General features: G+C 37.2%; 1 protein-coding gene across 5 annotated transcripts in view; it reads left to right on the forward strand.

The window, feature by feature from the left end:
* GNAL (G protein subunit alpha L) overlaps nucleotides 1–20,947 on the forward strand; it is a 173,257-nt gene that overhangs the window by 128,389 nt on the left and 23,921 nt on the right. For all 5 annotated transcript variants that reach the window (XM_019627497.1, XM_019627501.1, XM_019627500.1 and 2 more), the window contains one exon: nucleotides 6,695–6,792. In XM_019627497.1, coding sequence (XP_019483042.1) covers nucleotides 6,695–6,792 — 98 coding nt within the window. The remainder of the gene's footprint in view (nucleotides 1–6,694; nucleotides 6,793–20,947) is intronic.

Raw genomic sequence — 20,947 nt, forward strand, 5'->3', positions numbered from 1 at the left:
TTTTGTTAGCATGTTTTCTGAAAGCTGCCCCTAAATAGAATTTTAGACATAGTATATTAAATTAGATTTCAGGATGGACAGAAATTATAAATAACATAATCATAGTGTTACCAGATATGACAGATCCCACACGGACTTTTAACTTGATATATACCAGATACCTGGGGGAAAAAAAGGCAGAAATCTATTAGATCATTCTGTTATCCAAGGGATAACTGAGAAGGTGTGTCAGACCTAAACTGGAGCTTTAGAAAATTCAGTTTGGATGGCTACTGACCTGAAACTGCCTATCTCTAAGGTCCATTTGATTATGGTAGTGGACATTATTCACTATGTTCCCATGAAAATTATGTTAAACATGTATTTATGCTTCAATTTGTTCCAGAAAGGATTTAGTGCTGCTCACAAAGTTATAAAACAAGTTAATAAAATAACTGAATATACAAGAGAACAAAGCTAGGAACAGGAGAGTAAATTATGTGGAACCAGAAGTGAAGTTAGTAACCAGAGTGTAAGGCAAAGCCCTATACACATGCCAGGACTGACCCTGAAACACGATTTCTAGGCTTTCTCAATTCAGTGACGTAAATAAACTCAGCAGAAAAATCATAGGGCCCATAAGATTAAGAATTAATAATAAAATGTAAAGAGCAGTTGCTTGAGAGATACAAACAAGTTTTCCTGACACTAAAGTTATAGAGAAGTATGAGTATATCTATTATGTCATCCTATGAAGAATATTGTGCCATGAGCATAAAGAATAGCATTTTTACTCTCAACGCAGTGACAGTTTCCACCAGCCTTAGACAGGGCACCAACTGTGAAAGCAGTTTTTCCAGAGCTCTGTGTGTGTAGCCAGAGCTTTCACTCCAGACCACTAGAAAACTTTCATTTCAAGAAATGAGAAATATGCTTTTGATTCTTATTTCAAAAATAAAAAAATATACCTCAAGTGTCAGTGTATTCAAAACTTATTTTATTGTACTATGTTAGCAGAGATATTACTCAAAAATTGTTATTCTTATGTGTCTTATTATTATACATTTATTTCTGTTTTAGAGTAATTATGAAGAATCTAAAAGCAAAAGAAAAAATTGTTTCTCATCTGAGAATTCTAAGTTAGTTTTGAGTATACTTTATATATAAAGGAAGATGTTGACAGCATGTAGATTTTTTAATTTTTGATTTGAAAATCAAAATTATGCTGTAAAAATTTAAATCCTATTACAAAGTAGGTTTAAATTTGGTGTTGTAATTTTATTTTCTATAACACAATTCAAACTCCTTTGAATAAGAGTAACATAAACATTCATGTATTTCATTTGCTAAATATATTAATATCCCAAGGCGAGTCTCATATTCAGTAATAAAAAAAATTTAAATATCACTTAGTGATTTCTTTTGATGCCCTCAATTTCTATATACTCCCAGATGTCAAAAACAGGTTACATTTAACTGTGGATCACTCTTTTTTCAGACATATGCACACACACAACACTGAAATTGTTTTTATTTAGTATTATTCATCTTAGTTGTTAATGGAGATATGTTAAAATTATTCCTCATATTTATTTCCCAGTTGTTGTAGCAAATGTTTGAGAATTCTAGCCTGGCTCTGAACAAATGTTTAATCATCACTAAAAAAGCTGCACTGACTGACTGAACATTTAATGATTTAACAGAATCATTTCTTTATTTGTTTATGTATTTTTAGTTGAGAGAGTTGCATTGTGGCCATGATTTTTAAAAGCCTTTATCTTTTAGAAATAATGTTTAAATAAAACAATATGGTATAAGAGATTTGCTACAAAACAATAAAAGTGGGGAAAAGGGGGCCGGCCGAGTGGCGCGATGGTTAAGAACTCGCTTGGGATGCCAGAGGGCCCCGGTTCGGATCCCACATGTGAGGGCCAGTGACACTGCCCTCTACAGCTAAGATGCTGAACAACGGCTCAACCTGGAGCTGGGCTGCTGTGAGTCGCCGGCGACGGCGTGGGCTGCAGTCCCTGTGGCAGTGGGTTGCCATGGGCTACCGTATGTAGCCAGCAGCCAGCGTGAGCGGCCAGCAGCCGCAGTGAGCGGCCGTCCAGAAGCCGGTGACTGATCTGCCTCACCCAGGAAGAGCGCAATGATGGTGCCAACTTGGGCCAGTGAAGCAACATCCTCCACAACTAGACTGAAGAACAAAACGACAGCAACTTGTCTGTCCCTCTTCCCCCAATTCCCCAGCACTGTTCCCATCCCCCCAATTCACCAATAAAAATCTTTAAAAAAAAAAAAAAAAAAAGAAAAGAAATAGTGCAATGAAATAAAAGAAATGGGCCTACTCTCATGGTTTGCCTTAAGCCATCCTCAATCACTACTTGCCCCAAATTCATATATAAAAAAAAAAAAAGTGGGGAAAAGGGCATGAGATAGAGATAAAAGAAAATTGGCGGTAAGTTGATAAATGAGGAAGCTAAGGATGCGTGCCTGGGGGGTCTTTTTCTCTACTTTTGTAAGTTTGGATTTTTTTCCTAGTAAAATGTTAACAAAGCAATAGCAGCAGCATTCCTGGAATTTTACATGCAGTTTTTAGAACCCCTTAAGAAGTACACATGGAGAATCTTGGGGACTCAGCTATATTCTAGTACAACAGTTTTGTTTACCAACCAGGTAGCTGAAGCAAAGAGAGATTGTTGCTTTGATGCCTTTTGGGTGGTGTCCAAAGCATCTATTTTTAAATCACAGTGCCTACAATTCCTGCCTTGTTACTGCTGTCAACATGTACCCCAGAAATCTTGGATCAAGCACTTCTCTGAAATTCTGTCTCAAAGGCTTTAGCTCAGACTGTTAAAGAAAAAATGATTCTGACACTTGTTAAAGACAGCCAGGAACTTTATTCCAAGTGACCACTGTACCAGGGTTTTGCAGTGGGTCGTGGGAAGTAGTGATGGAGCTCAACTCTGAATAGCACCATGACTCGGGGGTTATGGCTATCTGCAAAGACCATCTCAAGAATAGTCTAAAGGAGTATTTCTCTTGGGACATGGTGTGTGTGTGTGTGTGTGTGTGTGTGTGTGTGTGTGTGTGTGTTTTCATATGGCTCATAGAAGGAAAGCCTACAAACTTCATGAAACTGTTAGGAATAGCAGTGGGAGATTCCAGAAAGAAACAAATCTAGAGAGACAAGATAAAAACAGAGGCGTTCAACTACTCTCCTTCATATAGAGATTGTCCCTTCTTTGTCAACTGTGGACAGTTTGGATCTGTTGATCACAATGACAGACAGGCCAACAGATGATAGATATAGAGACATGTGACATAACTTTAAAAGTGGTTCCTCTGATGATTAGTGATGTTGAGCATCTTCTCATAAATCTATTGGCCATCTGTATGTCCTCTTTGAAGAAATGTCTATTTAGGTCCTCTGCCCATTTTTTTTTTAAGATTTTTATTGGGGAATTGGGGGATGGGAACAGTGCTGGGGAATTGGCGGAAGGGGAACAGACAAGTTGCTGTCCTTTTTTTCTTCAGTCTAGTTGTGGAGGACATTGCTTCACTAGCCCACGTTGGTACCATCATTGCGCTCTTCCCAGGTGAGGCAGATCAGTCGCCGGCTTCTGGACGGCTGCTCACTGCAGCTGCTGGCCACTCATGCTGGCTGCTGGCTACACACGGTAGCCCATGGCAACTCACTGCAGCAGTGGCTGCAGCCTACGCCATCGCCAGCAACTCACCGCAGCCCAGCTCCAGGTTGAGCTGCTGTTCAGTATCTTAGATGTAGAGGGCAGTGTCACTGGCCCTCATATGTGGGATCCGAACTGGGGCCCTCTGCTATCCCAAGCCAGCTCTTAACCACCGCGACACTTGGCCGGCCCCCTCTGCCCATTTTTTAATTGGATTGTTTGTTGTTTTGTTGTTAAGCTGTATGAGTTCCTTATATATTTTGTATATTAGCTCCTTATCAGAGGTGTTGTTTGCAAAAATCTTCTCTCGTTCGGTTGGTTGCCTCTTTATTTTGTCGATGGTTTCTTTTGCTTTGCAGAAGCTTTTTAGTTTGATATAGTCTCATTTGTTTATTTTAGCTTTTATTTCCCTTGCCTTTGAGGTCAAATTTATAAAATCCTCTTTGAACCCAAGGTCCATAAGTTTAGTACCTATGTTTTCTTCTATGCAGTTTACCGTTTCAGGTCTTGTGCTTAGGTCTTTGATCCATTTTGAGTTAATTTTGATATCACCTCACACCAGTTAGAATATCTATCATCAATAAGACAAATAATAGCAAGTGTTGGAGAGGGTGTGGAGAAAAAGGAACTCTCATACACTGTTGGTGGAAATGTAGATTGGTGTAGCCACTATGGAAGGCAGTATAGAGGTTCCTCAAAAAATTAAGAATGGAATTACCATATGACCCAGCAATCCCTCTCCTGGGTATCTACTGAAAAAAATCTGAAAACATTTATCCATAAAGATATATGTACTCTGATGTTCATTGAAGCTTTATTTACGGTGGCCAAGACATGGAAACATCCCAAGTGTCCTTCAGTAGATGATTGGATAAAGAAGATGTGGTATATGTACACAATGGAATACTATTCTGCTGTAAGAAAAGATGAAATGGTGCCATTTGTGACAACATGGATGGATCTGGAGATTATTATGCTAAGCAAACTAAGTCAGAAAAAGTCGAGAACCATATGATTTCACTGATATGTGGGATATAAAACTGAAAGTAACAAAGGAACAAGACAAACAAAGAAACAAAAACTCGTAGACATAGACAATAGTTTAATGGGGGTAAGCGGGGAGGAGGGTGGTAGATGATAGTAAATGGGATCAAATATATGGTGATGGAAGGAGAGCTGACTCTGGGTGGTGAAGACACAATGTGATGTGATATATAGATGATGTATTACAGAATTGGACACTTGAAACCTATATAACTTTACTAACCATTGTCACCCCAATAAACTTTAATTTAAAAAAAAAGAAGATTGTTCCTGATACTGGGAAGTCAGAACAGTACGTACTAGAACCTAAAGAAACTTAAGCTCAGGGCCCTTCCTTCCTACTCTCCCTTCCAAAGTTTTGTACCTACTTGTATTTATAATTTTGTTTTTCTTTTTTCAAAGTGGGCCTCCAAATTTTATAGGCATCAGGCCCACAATACCTGGATTCAGCCTTGTAAGGAATTGTGAATCCCTAAGAAAAATAGCCACCCTTAATTTTTTTCTTCTAAAGAATCTATGCTGATTCTTTTCTTTTTTAATTGGGGAATTGGGAGAGGGGAACAGTGTTGGGGAATTGGGGAGGGGGACCAGCCCAAGTTGTTGTTCTTCAATCTTAGTTGTGAAAGTTGCCAGACACCATCTGGCTGCCCGTCAGCATCTCATGGCCTCTAAGCTCAAGGTGTTGTGTTACAATCTTAGTTGCGGATGGGCGTAGCCACCATCCATGAGGGAGTCAAACCGGCAGCCTTGTTGTTAAGAGTGCACACTTTGTCCACTGAGCCATCTGGGTGGCAGCTCAGCTCAAGGTGTCAAGTTCAGTCTTAGTTGCGGGCGGGCGTAGCCCACCATTGAACAGGCAGTCTTGTTGTTAGGAGCACTGCTCTCACCAGCTGAGCCATCCTGCCACCTGTTGGCAGCTCAGCAGCAGCTCAACTCGGGCGCAGCATCACTAGCCCATGTGGGAATTGAACCGGCGGCCCTGTTGCTCAGAGCTTGTGCTCTTAAGCTAACTCTTAACCAACTGAGCCACTCTGCCAGTCCTATGCTGATTCTTAGGGAGTGTGGCAGCCATGGTGAACATAAAGGCTTCAGCTGCTTACTGGCCATGAAGCCCCAGACCCTTCTATCAGATCAAAGATGGAGATGGGTGCTTCCTGGGGTTGCCATGAGGGGCAAATGACTGATATGGGAAGAGATATAAATATTCTAGCATAGTGTTTTGTGAAAATTTATATTTAGCAACTATGTGTAGTCATTTGCTTCCATAGCTCTAAGTTAATTTGGATAATTTTGGAGATATGAATTCCTAAAACCATCTTTTACTTTGAGATAAGGAATGTTCTTGTTTCAGAGGATGCTGCTTATCATAATGGATGAAATTGAACACTGTGCCCTCACAGATTTGAGTGATCCAGAAATCACAGTTTACACTAAAATCATAGTTTTTAAAAATGAAAAACACAATTACTATCCCCCAAAGAGTATGATTTTAGAGGTCTCTTTGTAAAGTACATAATGCTCCTGGGCCAAATTTAACCTATCTAATTAACCATGTCTATTCATAATCATGGCTCACACAGAAATTTTAAAAGACACCAGCTAGAACAGAACTTAACATTATAGACATATTTTTTCCTTGCTGAAGTGTCCGTTCCACTAGTAAAGTTATTGAGTACTGAGAACTTTAAAATTGTTAGTTTTATTTCTAGCTAATGAATGTCATTAACATTTGACTTGTAATTTTCATTTTGGGAAACTTTCTGGAATGATAAGAATGCTTGACAAGTTGATGATAACACAGGTGCATCCATTTTTCCTCACACTGAATGCGAGATCTGTGCATTTTACTGTGTGTAGATTTCTGCAAAGAAAATAATTCATATGCTGCCTGCAAAATTTGGGAGGCAGTTTCTTTTTACTTTTAACTTTTTGAAAGATGATAATACAAATGTTCTTTTATTTGTAACTTTTTCAAATTTTAGGAATTCTTTGATCATGTGAAGAAACTTTGGGATGATGAAGGCGTGAAGGCATGCTTTGAGCGGTCCAATGAGTATCAGCTGATCGACTGCGCACAGTAGTAAGTCGGGTCTGAGCCAGGCCTCTTAGAAGATAGAATTGTATGTGAGGTTGTGCTGCCCTCCCAGGATTACTGACATCTCTTAAATGCAAGGAACAAATAATTAATATCTTACTACAGAAATCAACTTTAAAAATGAGTCATGTTTAATACTTGGAAAATTGAAAATCCAATCGGAATCAGTTTCAAGGAAGAACCAGAAACATGTTGTATTCATTTTATCCTGATCATTGTCTTCAGTTCTATTCATTTTTTTGCTTCTATAGGGTTATGGGCATATCCGTAAATTACAACGTACTTAGATATTTGTTATTTTAATTTTGGAACAGAGGCCACTGAATTACATTTTAAAATAATATTAACATATGCAATCAAGCCCTATCTCTTACTTAAAGTAATAAGTAATACACATTAGAAGTAGATTAGAGCCTTGAAAGTAGATAGTAGTTAATATAATGCATAAATAGTTGATGAAAAATGTAATGAAGAGAAATAAGAAACAAGTAAAGGACTCTGGTGCCATGACTGACTGTTTCTCTCTGAAACGCTTATTTTACTGTTTTCTTTTGCTATTTTAGATTCATTCTATATCTATTAGAGAATAATGATCCCGCGGGAGAATGTTAATCAAGTTCTAGATATGTTTGCCATTTCAATAACAAAAACTGTATTTAACTAGTTGTTTAATATGACTCTTAGGGCAGCAAGAAATGGGGTGCTTTTATGTTTTTAGTCTACAACTCTAAAAATGCATATATATGTGTGGAAAACATTCCATAAGCATAAAATCTGGGAATTTACAACATTTAGAACTAATGGAGTTATTCTGTAAATACTGATTTCACAGAGAAAGGGTTGTGTAGATGCCCCCAGCCCTTTCTCAACCATAGGATTTGTGGGTTGGTGTGACGGGGTAGAGGACAAGACTAGATGGAGACAGGCTGCCTGACTGTTAGCAAAACTGATTCCTTCTGTTTTCTCTGGGATCTGGCCTGCAGAGTATGGAGTGAATCTGCCAGTCAGGAGCAAGAGACAAGAGGTGCAGACAGGGAAAGAGAAGTAAAAATGCCCACATAGCAGGAACAGAAGAGCTGGTTCCCACAGTGCTTCTGACTTGCAGTGGCTTCTATGAGACTCAGAACAAATTTCCCTTTTCTTGAAGTTGCCTGAGCAAATTTCCACTCCTTGTATACCAAATAGCATAACAGAGATCTTAGTAGCCTTTTCATTTGTATACCATAGATGCTTTATAATTTGGGAGCTCCCATTCTCATACATGTTTGCAGGCTTGGAGAGTGATATGTACCTATGGTTGGTATAATATGAAGAAACAGGTCTTATAAACACACATTTAGACTTTCATCTGTTGTTGACCAAAGAACCCCTGGTGCCACAGGAGACTGCCCCCCTCACCAGTCTTGACCAGTGTTTCCATTGCTTTTCCTGCCCTGGATTCATCCTTCCCTGTAATCTTTCTTTTTTTAGATTGAAACATAATTCATATAATATAAAGTTTACCATTTTGAAGTATACAAGTCAGTGGTTTTTAGCATATTCACAAGGTTGTGCAACCATCACTACTGTCCAATTCCAGAACATTCCCATTATTCCCAAAAGAAGCCCTGTATCCGTTAGCAGTCACTCTCCATTTATCCCACTCCCAAGCCCCTGGCAACCATTACTCTACTTTCTGTCTCTATGGATTTATCTATTCTGGATATTTCGTACAAATGGAATCATGTGGTTTTTTGTGTAAGGGTTCTTTCACTCAGCATAATGTTTCCAAGGTCCATTCATATTGTAGCATGTATCAGGGCTTCATTCCTTTTCATTGCTGAATAATATTCCACTGTGTCATGTATCACATTTTGTTTATTCATTCATCGTTTGATGGACATTTGGTTTGTTTGCACTTTTTGGTTATTAAGAGTAATGCTGCTATGAACATTTGCACACAAGTTTTTGTTTGTTTTTTTTGTTTGGCGCACAAGTTTTTGTGTGGATGTATATTTTTAACTCTCTTGGGTATACTGGGGGTGCCAAAAAAATGTATACAAGTGGACACTTTGGTCAACTTTGCTCAAGCAATAGTTCGCCATAATCAGAAGTGTCTGGACGCTGATGGTAACCACTTTGAACACCTCTTGTAATTGCAGAAGTCAAACATGACTTGTATTCATCTTTTGTTATCAGTATATATTGAGTATTATAATTTTAATAGTTTTTCCTTTCTTAAAATATATATACATATATACATATATATATATATGTATATGTATATATATATTTGTCACCCTCTGTATATCCAGGAGTTGAGAAGCTGGGCACCTCTATGTTTAAGCTTTTGAGGACCTGCAAGACTGTCCAGATTCTTTATCGGCAGTTCAGTTTTAACAGAATTTTAACATCACTGAGAAGCACCTCTTCCCCAAAATGTTCCTATGGTTTCTGCCATGAGAGAAGTTACATTAACAGGGTTTAGAATTATGCCCTTCATCATAAGCATTAAGGCTCAAAGGCTATTGAGCAAGGTAACACAGTAACTTAGATTCACACCAAGTTGCAAGTCAGATCTTTTTTCAGAGCAATTTAGATGAGAGGAAAGAAGAAAACATATCAGAACACTGGGAATGTGCAAGGGGAAAGAAGAGAGGCTCCAGAGTGTGAGTCTGGGGTGGGTGGAGTGTGCACTTTAAAGGGACAGGGTCAGCTTTTCCTATCAGTACCATATTAAATATGAGGCTTCTGTTCCATCAATTCATTTATTTCAAATAGCACTTAACTGAGCACTGATTTTATGCAAGAATATTCACCTAAGAGCCGGGTATTTAAGGATGAATTAGACACATTCCCAAGAAGTTGAAATATCTGCATAATATCTTGATAGTTTGGGTTATGCAGTTATATGCATGTGTCAAAACTCAGCAAATGTACACTTAAGATTTGTGTTTCTATGGATCTAAATTTTGCATTTAAAAAAACTGTGAACAAATATTGATGTCTAGATAAAGAACTGCAAGCTGGAATATTTATAAAGAAGAGTACTAGTGTCTGCAGTTTCTTCAAAATGCGTCAAAAATAAAATGGATAGGTGGATACATATGTCATTTTTTTAAGTAGAGTAAAATGGTAATGGCAGAATCTAGATGGTGGATATTCAAGCATTTACTATAAAATTATTTTAAATGTGCTATGTCTTTGAATTTTTTCATAATAAAATGTAGGGGAAAGAAAAATAAGCATACATATAGATGTGATCAGAAGGCAAAAAAAAAAAATAAGTAACATAGGGCCAGCCCAGTGGCACGTTGGTTAAAAGTTGGCTTTAGGACACCAGCTCTGAGCAGCAGGGCGCTGGTTTGGATCCCTTATGAGTATTGTGTTCCTATATACGAACAATGAAATATCAGAAAATGAAATGGAAGGAAACAATTCCTTTTGCAATTGCAACAAAAAGAATAAAATACCTAGGACTAAACTTAACAAAACATGTGAAGGACCTATACACTCAAAACCACAAGACATTATTAAAAGAAATTGAAGAAAACACAAAGAAATGGAAAGATAATCCGTGTTCATGGATTGGAAGAATCAACATGCTTAAAAAGGCCATGTTACCCATAGCAATATGCAGATTTAATGCAAGCCCCATTGAATTCCAACAGCATTTTTTAAAGAAATACAACAAATAATCATCAGATATGAATGGAATCACAAAGACCCTGAATAGCCAATGCAATCCTGAGAAAAAGAACAAGGCCAGAAGTATCACATTCCCTGACTTCAAATTATATTACCAAGCGACAATAATCAAAACGGCATGGTACTGGCAGAAAAATCAGATACACGGACCAATGGAATAGAATTGAGAACCCAGAAATAAATCCACATATATATGGGCAAATAATTTTCAACAAAGGAGCCCAAAACATATAATGGAAAAATGGAAAAAAGAAAGCCTCTTCAATAAATGGTGCTGGGAAAATTGGAAAGCCATGTGCAAAGGAATGAAACTAGACCCCTATCTGTCACTGTTTACCAAAATTAACTAAAAATGGGTCAAAGACCTAAATAGAAGACCTAAAATAGTAAAATTCATAGAAGAAAACATAGGTACTAAACTTATAGACCTTGGTCTCAGAGAGGATTTTATGAATTTGACCTCAAAGGCATGGGAAATAAAAGCAAAAATAAATGAATGGGACTTATATCAAAGTAAAAAGCTTTTGCACAGCAACTCACGGCAGCCCAGCTCCAGATTGAGCTATTGTTCAGCATCTTAGCTGTAGAGGGCAGTGTCACTGGCCCTCATATGTGGGATCCGAACCGGGGCCCTCTGGCGTCCCAAGGCAGTTCTTAACCATAGCGCCACTCGGCCGGCCCCGGTAAATTTTTTTTAAGTCTATTATTTCTACTTTACGGAGGAGGAAACAAAAGCACAGGAATACACTATGTCAGACTATTACTTGATTTATCCAGGATTTCAACTTTTAAATCTAAAGTCTGTGTAGACCATTGTAGGTAAAAAGCTTAACAAACATTTGTGACCATCAAATGTCTGGCACTGGCAGATGCTAACTTGTGAAGATGATGAGGCCTGGCTCTAAGCTTATAAATAAGTGGACTGTCACAGGGCAACCATTTTCCAGATTCTAGAGTCACTCTCATCAATTTTACTTTTTTTTTTCAATTTATATCTTGAACATGGTTTGCAAATGAAAGCCAGGATAGTTGTTTTTCTATAGAGTTCCTCACGGTTCAAGAAAGTAAAAAGATAACTTACGAAAGGGGAAAATATCTGTAAATTATGTATCTGATAAGAGACTTGTATCCAGAATATATACTCTCACAACTCAATAATAAAAAGATAAATAATTTTATCTTTAATTATAATTTTATCAATGTTACATGAACAAAGGATCAGAATAGACATTTCCTCAATAAGATATATAAATGGCCATTAAGTTCATGAAAAGATGCTTAAAGTCATTAGCCATTAGGGAAATGCAAATCAAAACTGTAATAAGATATCACTTCACACACATTAGGATGGGTATAATCAAAATGTCAGATAAAAACTAGTGTTTGCAAGGAGAAATTAAAACCCTCATATACTGCTGGTGGGAATGAAAAATGATCCAGCAACTTTGGAAAACAGTCTGGCAGTTCCACAAAAAGTTCAACATAGAGTTACCATATGACCAACAATTCTACTCCTGGGTATATCTACCCAAAAGAATTGAAAACATACATCCACAGAAAAACTTCTAGACAAATGATCACAGCAGCTTTATTCATCATAGCCAAAAAGTGGAAATAACCCAAATGCCCATCAGCTAATGGAAACAAAATCTGGCATATCTGTACAATGAAATATTATTTGACTATAAAAAGGAATGAAGTACTGATACGCTGCAACATGGATGAACCTTGAAAACATTACAACAAGTCAAAGAAGCCAGTCACAAAAGGCCACGTATTATATGGTTCCATTTATATGAAATGTCCAGAATAGGTATATCTGCAGTGACAAAGTAAATTAGTGTTGCATAGGGCTCAGGCTGGGTGGGGTTCAGATGAGGAGTAACTGCTTAAATGGGTACAAGGTTTCTTTTTGGAGTGATGAAAATGTTCTAAAAGTGATATGGAAGTGGTTGCACAACTCTAAATATGAAGAAACATTTAATTTTTCATTTTAAATGCACTTTGAGACCCCCTTTTGCAACTGCCTTGTTAGATTTTAACTTGGACGCTTCAGTGAAATTAATTGGGAGACTTCTGATCATTTGAATCTGCCTAAGTTCATGGCCTTTATATTTAATTCTAAGGGGGAGGGGATGTCAGAGACAGAGGCTCCATTCAAAAGTGGTAAATGATTGCTGGATAGAAGTTAATATTGTGGAAGCTAAAAACAATAAATAATATTTTTCCTCCCACCTTCTAGGTTCTTCTAGCTGGGCTAATAATCAAATTAACAGAGACAAATTAACAGGAGAAAATAAAAATTTTAATATTTGCACACAGGGAATTCACTTATGAAAATTCCAAAGACAGTGAGGCAAAATTGGGTATATGTGACATTTTGGACAAAGGAGAAAAGTGGGAAAACTCGGTCTTAGATTTTAAAAGTGAAAATATGCGATTTGTAGGTAATTGAGGAAGAGCAGAACACACTTGGCAGGTGAATTTTTGCTAAGCAACCTAGAAAACAATGGGACACCTGGGGTGGGGGGAATCTAATCAACGAGTGTTCCAGTCTAATGTTAAGGTGATTGTGCTAAGGTTCCCATCCTGCGTCATTTTTCTATGAGTCTCTTAGGAAAGTGGGGGTGGAGGTCAAAGTTTCTTTCTGAGTCTTGTTTCTTAATAACGAGCTTAAAATCAATATCCCCAAAGGCAGCTTTAGGGTGGCAGAATTTGGGTTCCCTTCAGTACTTCTTACCCTGTAAAATGAATTGTCTCATCTATGTGCTTGAATTGAGTGTGATGACAGTGTAAGTACATTGCTGAGAATACTCATTATAAGACCCATTAAACTTCAAATTTTGCATATTCTTACTTTGTCTTTTTTAAATCGGTTCAAGAGATTAGAGGAAGAAAAGAAATGGGAAAGCAAAAATGCTGATTCAAAATATAGTTCCCATACTGAAAATATATCTTAATCTCTCTAACAAAAATCTTTATGGAAATTGGCAGGTAATTTTTGTGGTTTTTTGTTTGGGTCTTTTTTAGGGGTGTTTATTTTTTCCAGCCTTATTAAGATATAATTGACAAATTAAGACTGGTAATTTTATAAGAAGTTATTTCAATAGGGTTTTGAGTTGTTCTTCTCTGTGCCATGCCTGACTCAGCAACATCTCATTAAATATTGTTGAATGAATAACTAAATCTAATCAAGTTTTTAGAACTCTTCATTATGGATGGGTTAGTGTACCATTGTTGACTGCTCATGTGGAATTATTGTTTACCATTGTGCTGGAACAATGCCTGGCACACAGTAGGTGTTCAAAAATATTTGTTAAATGAATGGGCTTTTATATTATAACTGTTCTGCTTCTGCTTTCTCTAAAAAATTAATTTCTACACAAAGTTAATTTTTCTGTGAAGCTCAGATAAAGGCACAATACCTATTCATAGCAGCATTATTCAAAATAGCCAGAAAGTGGAAACAATGCAAATGTCCATCATATGATGAATGGAGAAATAAAATGTGATCTGTCCATGCAATGGAATATTATTCAGCCATAAAAAGCAATTAAGTTCTGATACCTGTTTCTACATGGCCCCCTTTAAAGCAGAATGTTCTACTCTCTCAGAGAAAACTGAATACTTTGTAGTACATTATAGAGTACTTCCCTCCTCCTAGTAAATAATGAGAACGCATTCACAATATAAAGAAATAATTAAAGTTTTTAAAACAGGGTTTAAGGAGTAAAGAAGCCGCCCTTTGATAGTTTCATATTAAAAGCATTCCAAGAAGAAAAACCTTACTTAAGATAACGAATGTGTCTGTAGTTAGAATTAAATGTCTTTCTTACACCTGTGAAACAAGAATTTTAACTTGCAAGGCTGAAAGCATTTTTAAAAGAAAGGGTTTATTGGGCCATTGCTAGCAAGAAAAAACGAAAAAGACAAGATCCTGGGGCATGAAGTCTAAATCACCAGCAGCAGTGTAGGTGGAAAAGGCAAGAATGTCCACCGCCCTGGAGATGTTGAGCATTTTTATACATCAAGTAGGGGGAGGAAGATGTAAACCATTTGAAAGAATTTACATTGACTGTAGATTAAAGGGGGTAGGAGAAGCTGAAGGGAGGCCAGCCCTGGGATAGGTGCAGAGTCCACAAGGAAGAAGTGTTCGTTCCTGTGAATTAGCTGTGGGCAGAAAATTGGAAAGTTTCTGTGTAAACAAGAAGAGACGGCTCCAGAGATTTGATGGTTCCTAGCTGTTCTCTCTTTTTGATTATCACAGAAATAGCCATCTGGAAGTTAATCCAAAATTCCAGCATATTCAGGAATGTGAACAGTTTTGTTAGTTGTTAACTAATTAACCCCTTTTTGTCTTTTTTCCACCCTCTGGCCTGCTGTAATTTAATTTTCTCTTTGTCATATGAAAATCCGCTGATTACATAATAATTAGAATCCATGATATCAAGAAAAAGCTACCTTTGAAATATAAGTTTTATTCTATTATTGTATTAACTCAGAGCAATCTAAGCACAAATATAATTCCTGTTTGCTTACAATTTTATTTATGTGACAACAATTAAGTGCATGGTATGCTATTGTTTCTTATTCTACTTGATATTAATGTGAATCTGGAGTGTTATGCATGATTTCTGTGAAGAAGGAATGAAAGATTCCTCATACCAGCTACCTGAGGCAGGTGGTAATTGCTAAGAAAGAAATCAGCTTTGCTATGACTCTCTGCAAAGATATATGCAGTGACTAAATATATCTTCTTCTAAAATTGACAAGACTTAATAGATCATTTTTCCCAAAAAAGGAAAAATTTTATTATCCTTAGTTTAACATGTTTAATGACATCTTAGATCTCTTCAAATAAGAAACTCGGTATGAGGTGAACATAGATCATAAGGTCCATTTCTCGTTCCATTTCTGTCTGTGACACATGGTGTGATCTGAACACATCAGTATATTTGGTGTCTTGAAAATGGAGCAGCTCACTGGGCATCCCCTCTCAGAGGCTGTCTTCATCAGGAAGTCCCAGGAGCTCCTTTCCCCCCCCTTGGTCAACCACATACCTCTCATAGTTAACAGTCTTACAGTTGGCTTCCTTGTGAGAGTGGTGGGGGTGAGAGGAGATGGTGGGACCTGCTGGGAAATGATGGTGTGACAGTCACTCAGTGGGGAGCCGCTGCAGGAAGAGGAAACACCAGGATGCTTCCAATGACCAGGAACCATGTTGAATGCAATTTGTGCCTATTTCCTTATTTTATTTCATGTAAATGACATGGAAGAATTTGCAGAGTTCCATATATTAGTGTAAGTTGAAATTCAGTGAGCTTTCGATTCTTTTTAACCCCTAAACTAAAAATACATTTTCTTTCTCTTGCAGTATGCTAAGATTTACTATGAAGTATTATTTTCCAGATGTTAATCTTGGCTAAGATTAGTTATTAGGACATGGTTAATCATGTCCCAAGGCAGCATAGTGGTTCCCAGAAGAGAAAAATCTGCTAGAATGCCTCACTTGTCAGATGTATCAGGAAAGCTCAGCCAGCACTACCTCTATGCCCCAATTGTGGAGAGCATTCCATGAGAAGAAACACTAGGAGAAATAAGTACCTCTGCTTTATGGAACATTATAAATGCATCATGTTTACCAATTACTTACCTGTCCTCCATATTGTGCATGCCTGAGCCATGAACTAAATAAATATTTGTGGAATACAGGCATCAACTGGAAGATTCTAGCCCAAATCCATCAAATATTGTAAAATAATAATGCATATGCATTATGTTTTAGTTCAGATATATCTGATGACTTAGTTCAAAACCATTTTAAAGTTAATAATTCTTTTAAAAATGTCTATCTTTGGCCTCCTTTAGACCACAACTGTTCACTGTCTCGCAGAGAACTGAATGCTGTAATAGTACTTTATAGAAGTATAGAAGTGATAAGAACTCTTCTGCTTTGTTAGAAGATTTTTTGCATTCTAAATAGAAGTGTTAAATTATTTCTAGTAGGGCTCACTGAGTTGTTATATGTGATTTCTAATACCACTTTGCTTCCTAACTAAAGATACCAACTTAAACTAACAAAACTATATGTTTTGGCTCAAAAGCTTAATTGCAGCTCTTCCTTGACCAGTAGAATTGCCAGGCTTAGCCTTGCATGTGGACTAATGACTAGTGACTTCTTTTATGCATATTGTGTGAGGTAAACTAGAATTGGAAGGACTTTAATGATTCTCAGAATATGCAGTTGTGAGAACTGGTACTTTCTATTTTATGACCCTGGGTAATTTAAATCACTTGACCTCCTTAAACTTAATTTGACTACATGATGCTACATGAAAGCTGAGTCTTGTGGCAGTAAGGATATGAGAGTGTCAGCAGCACACACTTGTTACCAGGAGCAGCAGTAAAGAACACAAAGGCTGTTCTGCACCAATATCACCCAATACTCAATCTAAATAAGCCCTGGGGAAGCTCTCAGCTTTTAAGCATCTGTTTCCATTATACCCAGAAGGTGCTCCAAGAGGAGGGTTTTAACATGCAACAAAATTTACTGGCTAGTGCGCACATCAACTAATTTTTAACTTGTGGGTTGTACGCTTACTTTTCAAGTTTTTTAAAAAGTTACATTAGAACAGTCAGCTTTCAGATTCCTGCAGAGGGTCCCAGACGCAGCAAGGCTGGCCAGGCCAGGGTACAGTCCTATCCTGTCACCCAAGGCTTGTAGTTGTAAAATCGCCTTCCATCCAGACTCATGTCTGCAGGATGACCTATTAATTTCCCAGTAGACAGCCAGGCAGCTAGTAGATAATTGCATCATGCTTCAATGCAGGGGAGTAAGCTTTTCTTAAAAAGGAAAAAAAAGTAGCATATTAAAGATTTGCAGTGAAGAATGGGAACCGTGATTTGTAAAAGGAATACATGGTGTATTTCAAGGACCAAAAAATATTTCAGGTCTTTGTTTTCCTTCCAGAGTTCTTCAGTTTCTGCTTATATTTTTCTCTCCCTTTGAAGCAGGAGCCCCACCAAAGGAGTAGATTTCCTTATTACAAAATATTCTCTAAATGGAGGAATAATATAGAAACACACACAGTTTGCCGAATCTGCTCCATATGTTCCCTACGAGTTTTGCAAACATCTATCACCAGAAATTGCCAGAAAAAAAAGAGTAATTTAAGTAATGCATTTTTTTCCTCTTAGTAAATGTTAAAATGAATCTATATAGTTTGTTTCAGGGATTTTTAAAATTTAATTTAATGGTTTGATTTAATGGTTTGCTCAAGCCTCCCCTGGTGCTGAAATCTGTTAAAGGCATTATTATGAGACTATTAGATCATAGGTCCTCTTTCCCAACTTTATAAATGAGGAAACTGAGGCCCGAGAAGAGAGCTAGCCTAGCCTGGGTCACACAGGTAATCACACAGCTTTGCCCATGACGCACCAGAGCCCTGGTCCAACACAAGGTCAGGACCACCCTGAGCACTTCTCCCTCCCTCTTTCCTGTTGCTTCCTTTGTTGGGAAAGTCCAAAAATCAAAAATTGGCTTAAAATAAGAGTGAACTAAAGAGAATCTGGAGTTATTCTTTAACAAAACTGAATGGGAAAATTAATAGAGACTACTTTTTTAAAAAAGAATTACTGCCATTGATTTTTTTTCTAAATCCACATCATTCTTTAAGACAAGGACTGGAGTCCCCTGCTGTGAACAGCTAGGACAAGGTGGTCATTGTTTTACACAGCAACAAAAAGAAATCCTGGACTGTCTTTAGAAGGCCAGGGGTATTTAGATAAAATTTTCAGCCTGCCATCAAATCGGTAGGTTGTTCGGTGCAGAAGGAGCTGTAGAATCCCTGTGTTAGTATAATAGTAGATGCCCCATTAGACAGACCATCAGGACATAGGGAAGGCATGGTTCACCTAAAAGTATCCATTCCTCCCACCACCAGGAGGACGATAACCCAGACAATTACCAACCCGCACATAGAACAGGACAGGCATCTACTCGTGTGCTACTTATCTATTTTCTTCTAACTCTTTCTTCTTTTCATTTCTAAACCTTAACATCATGTTAATATAATCAGAGGGACAATGACTTTGCAACTTCCCGAGGTTTGAGAAATCTCAAGAGTTTTGAATTATATCTGTGTTCCTAAATAAAAAGGTAATATTGAGAAAAATACTGGGGGTGCCAAACAATGTACACATTTTAAGAAATGTTATCTATGTATTACTTTCGAAGTTGAATTGAATTATGGTAGCAATGTATAGTATGATGTTCGCTCAAAAGATGGCATTAATCAAATGAAGGCTAGCATCATTCATTGTATTACAATTTTAATACAGTTTTCTCCTTTCTTAAAATGTGTATACATCTTTTTGGCATCTTCTGTGTAATGTACCCAATAATATATGTAATATGTTTTTTAAAATGATCATCAACTGGATATATATCCAATGCAATTTCCTTTGGCTGCATTCATACCTTCAATAGGAATTTATTGGGTATCTGTGTATCTCAGAGGTTGACTGATGCCAGGTGTGAGGTTGTGAGCCAAATGTCACCCATACAAAGATATAAAAGGACAAACTGCTACTGAGCAAATCAACATAAATATACACATAGATACAGCTTGTGGTAAGTGAGGAGGAGCTCAGAAAGAGAATTTGAAGTATAACATTTCAAAACCACTAGAAACCTACCTATGAGAATCCAGTAATATTTTAACACATGCAGTAATATTATTTTCATACCCAATTCTTTCCTTTTGTTAGTATCTTTAGATTTCGCAAATGATTATTTTCCAGTGAGATCAAGCCACATGTCCTCTTAAATATCTCAAGCTTAACCTTTTAAGTATTAGTTCAAAGGAAGGAAAAGAAATAGGCCATATGTGCCAAATTATAGCATATTTTTCTTACCCATTTTATGATAAAAATAATTAACTGGCTCAAAAAGTTATACAAGTTGCACTCTCATTAACAGCTTATGACAGTGTCCATTTCTTTCTAAAAGTAGATATTATAGTTTTTGCCAATGTATTTGGTGAAAATGGTGTATAATAATTAATTGGTTTGACTTTGACTCCTGGCTTTCTAAAAATGTCTACACTGTAATAAAAAATTTTTTATAAGCCCTAAAAATACTTTTTACTTTGGCTATAAGTGTCAAAAGGCAGCAAGGTTATTGCAGAAGTTTCAAATGTTCCAGTGACTGTAGACTGTATATTCTTTTTTTATACTATGAATTGAGTCCAGAAGGTTCTCATGTGTGATCAGAATTGTCGTAGGACCAAAGCCCCCTTTGATAATCTTTCATAAACCCAAAATAATCTCCCCTTTGCTAAATACATGAAAAAGAAAGCGTACTAATCTGAACAGACCCTGAAGTCTTTCACCCTTGATGGAATGTAAAAAATGGAAAAACTTAAAGATAAGATGTAGACATAGAGGAGGGGGATCATCCAGGATTATTCCTAAGAATATGACTTGAAAAACTAGGTGAATGGAAATGCCATTTAGTAAGTAGAGATGAGCAGATTTGGGGGGAAGGACTGAGTGTTCAGTAAGTTGGAGGAGCTGCAAAGACTCTTGCACCCCAAATTGTCCACAGCAGACTGTTGGATATATGGGAGCTCAGAAGTAAATTTACTCTAGAAATGTAAAAGTGATAGTAGTTAGCTATAGATCATATTGAACACAATGGGGATGGCTGGGGATGTTATGGAAGAAAGGAACCAACAAGGGGCCTAAGGAATGGATCCAGCTCAGGGGGAAGAGGATCAGCTGGCAAATGTGAATGTCAGCCTTCTCATCTGCTCTGGTCTCTGAAAATAACAGCTCCTGGAACTCCATCCCATTCTCCAGATTGTCTAACCAGCCTGGAGAGTAGACCTGCCATCATTCAATAAATGTAGTTTCAGGGGACGTTAACTTCTTTTAACCACTTACTTAGGTCATATTAACTTTGCAATCAATGCAACTTCTCAGTCTTCTCAGAAGAACAATTAGTAAATCAACTTCTTTTAGTTCAAAGATGATTATTCTTGATAACTTACTGCATTCCCCGTTGTTTTATTAGTGGTCCCCACTATATCTGTGGAATCCTATTTCTGACACTCACTCAGCAGATGGGTGGTCAAAGGCCAATTGGTTAGCTCTCTATGCATTGGTTTCCTTACCTATAAATTGGTGTTAATAGATTTGTGAGGATGAGATAAGTTAATTCATGTGAAATGCCCAGAACAATGCCTAGTACATCAGTGCTTAATAAATGTTAGTTGTCATTATTCTCATAGTCTATCAAAGTTTCTCATGATTATTTTGCAAATGCTCTCACCGAGTTAGAATTTGTCATTAAGCAAACTATAGAACATGGTTGAGAAACTGTTTTGCTAACTACAAGGAAAGCCAGGGAATCAAAAGAAAGGGAGGGTAAGATGGGAGTGAGCAGAGAAGG

Source organism: Hipposideros armiger, unplaced genomic scaffold, assembly GCF_001890085.2.
Source record: "Hipposideros armiger isolate ML-2016 unplaced genomic scaffold, ASM189008v1 scaffold_735, whole genome shotgun sequence".
Classification (NCBI taxonomy): domain Eukaryota; kingdom Metazoa; phylum Chordata; class Mammalia; order Chiroptera; family Hipposideridae; genus Hipposideros; species Hipposideros armiger.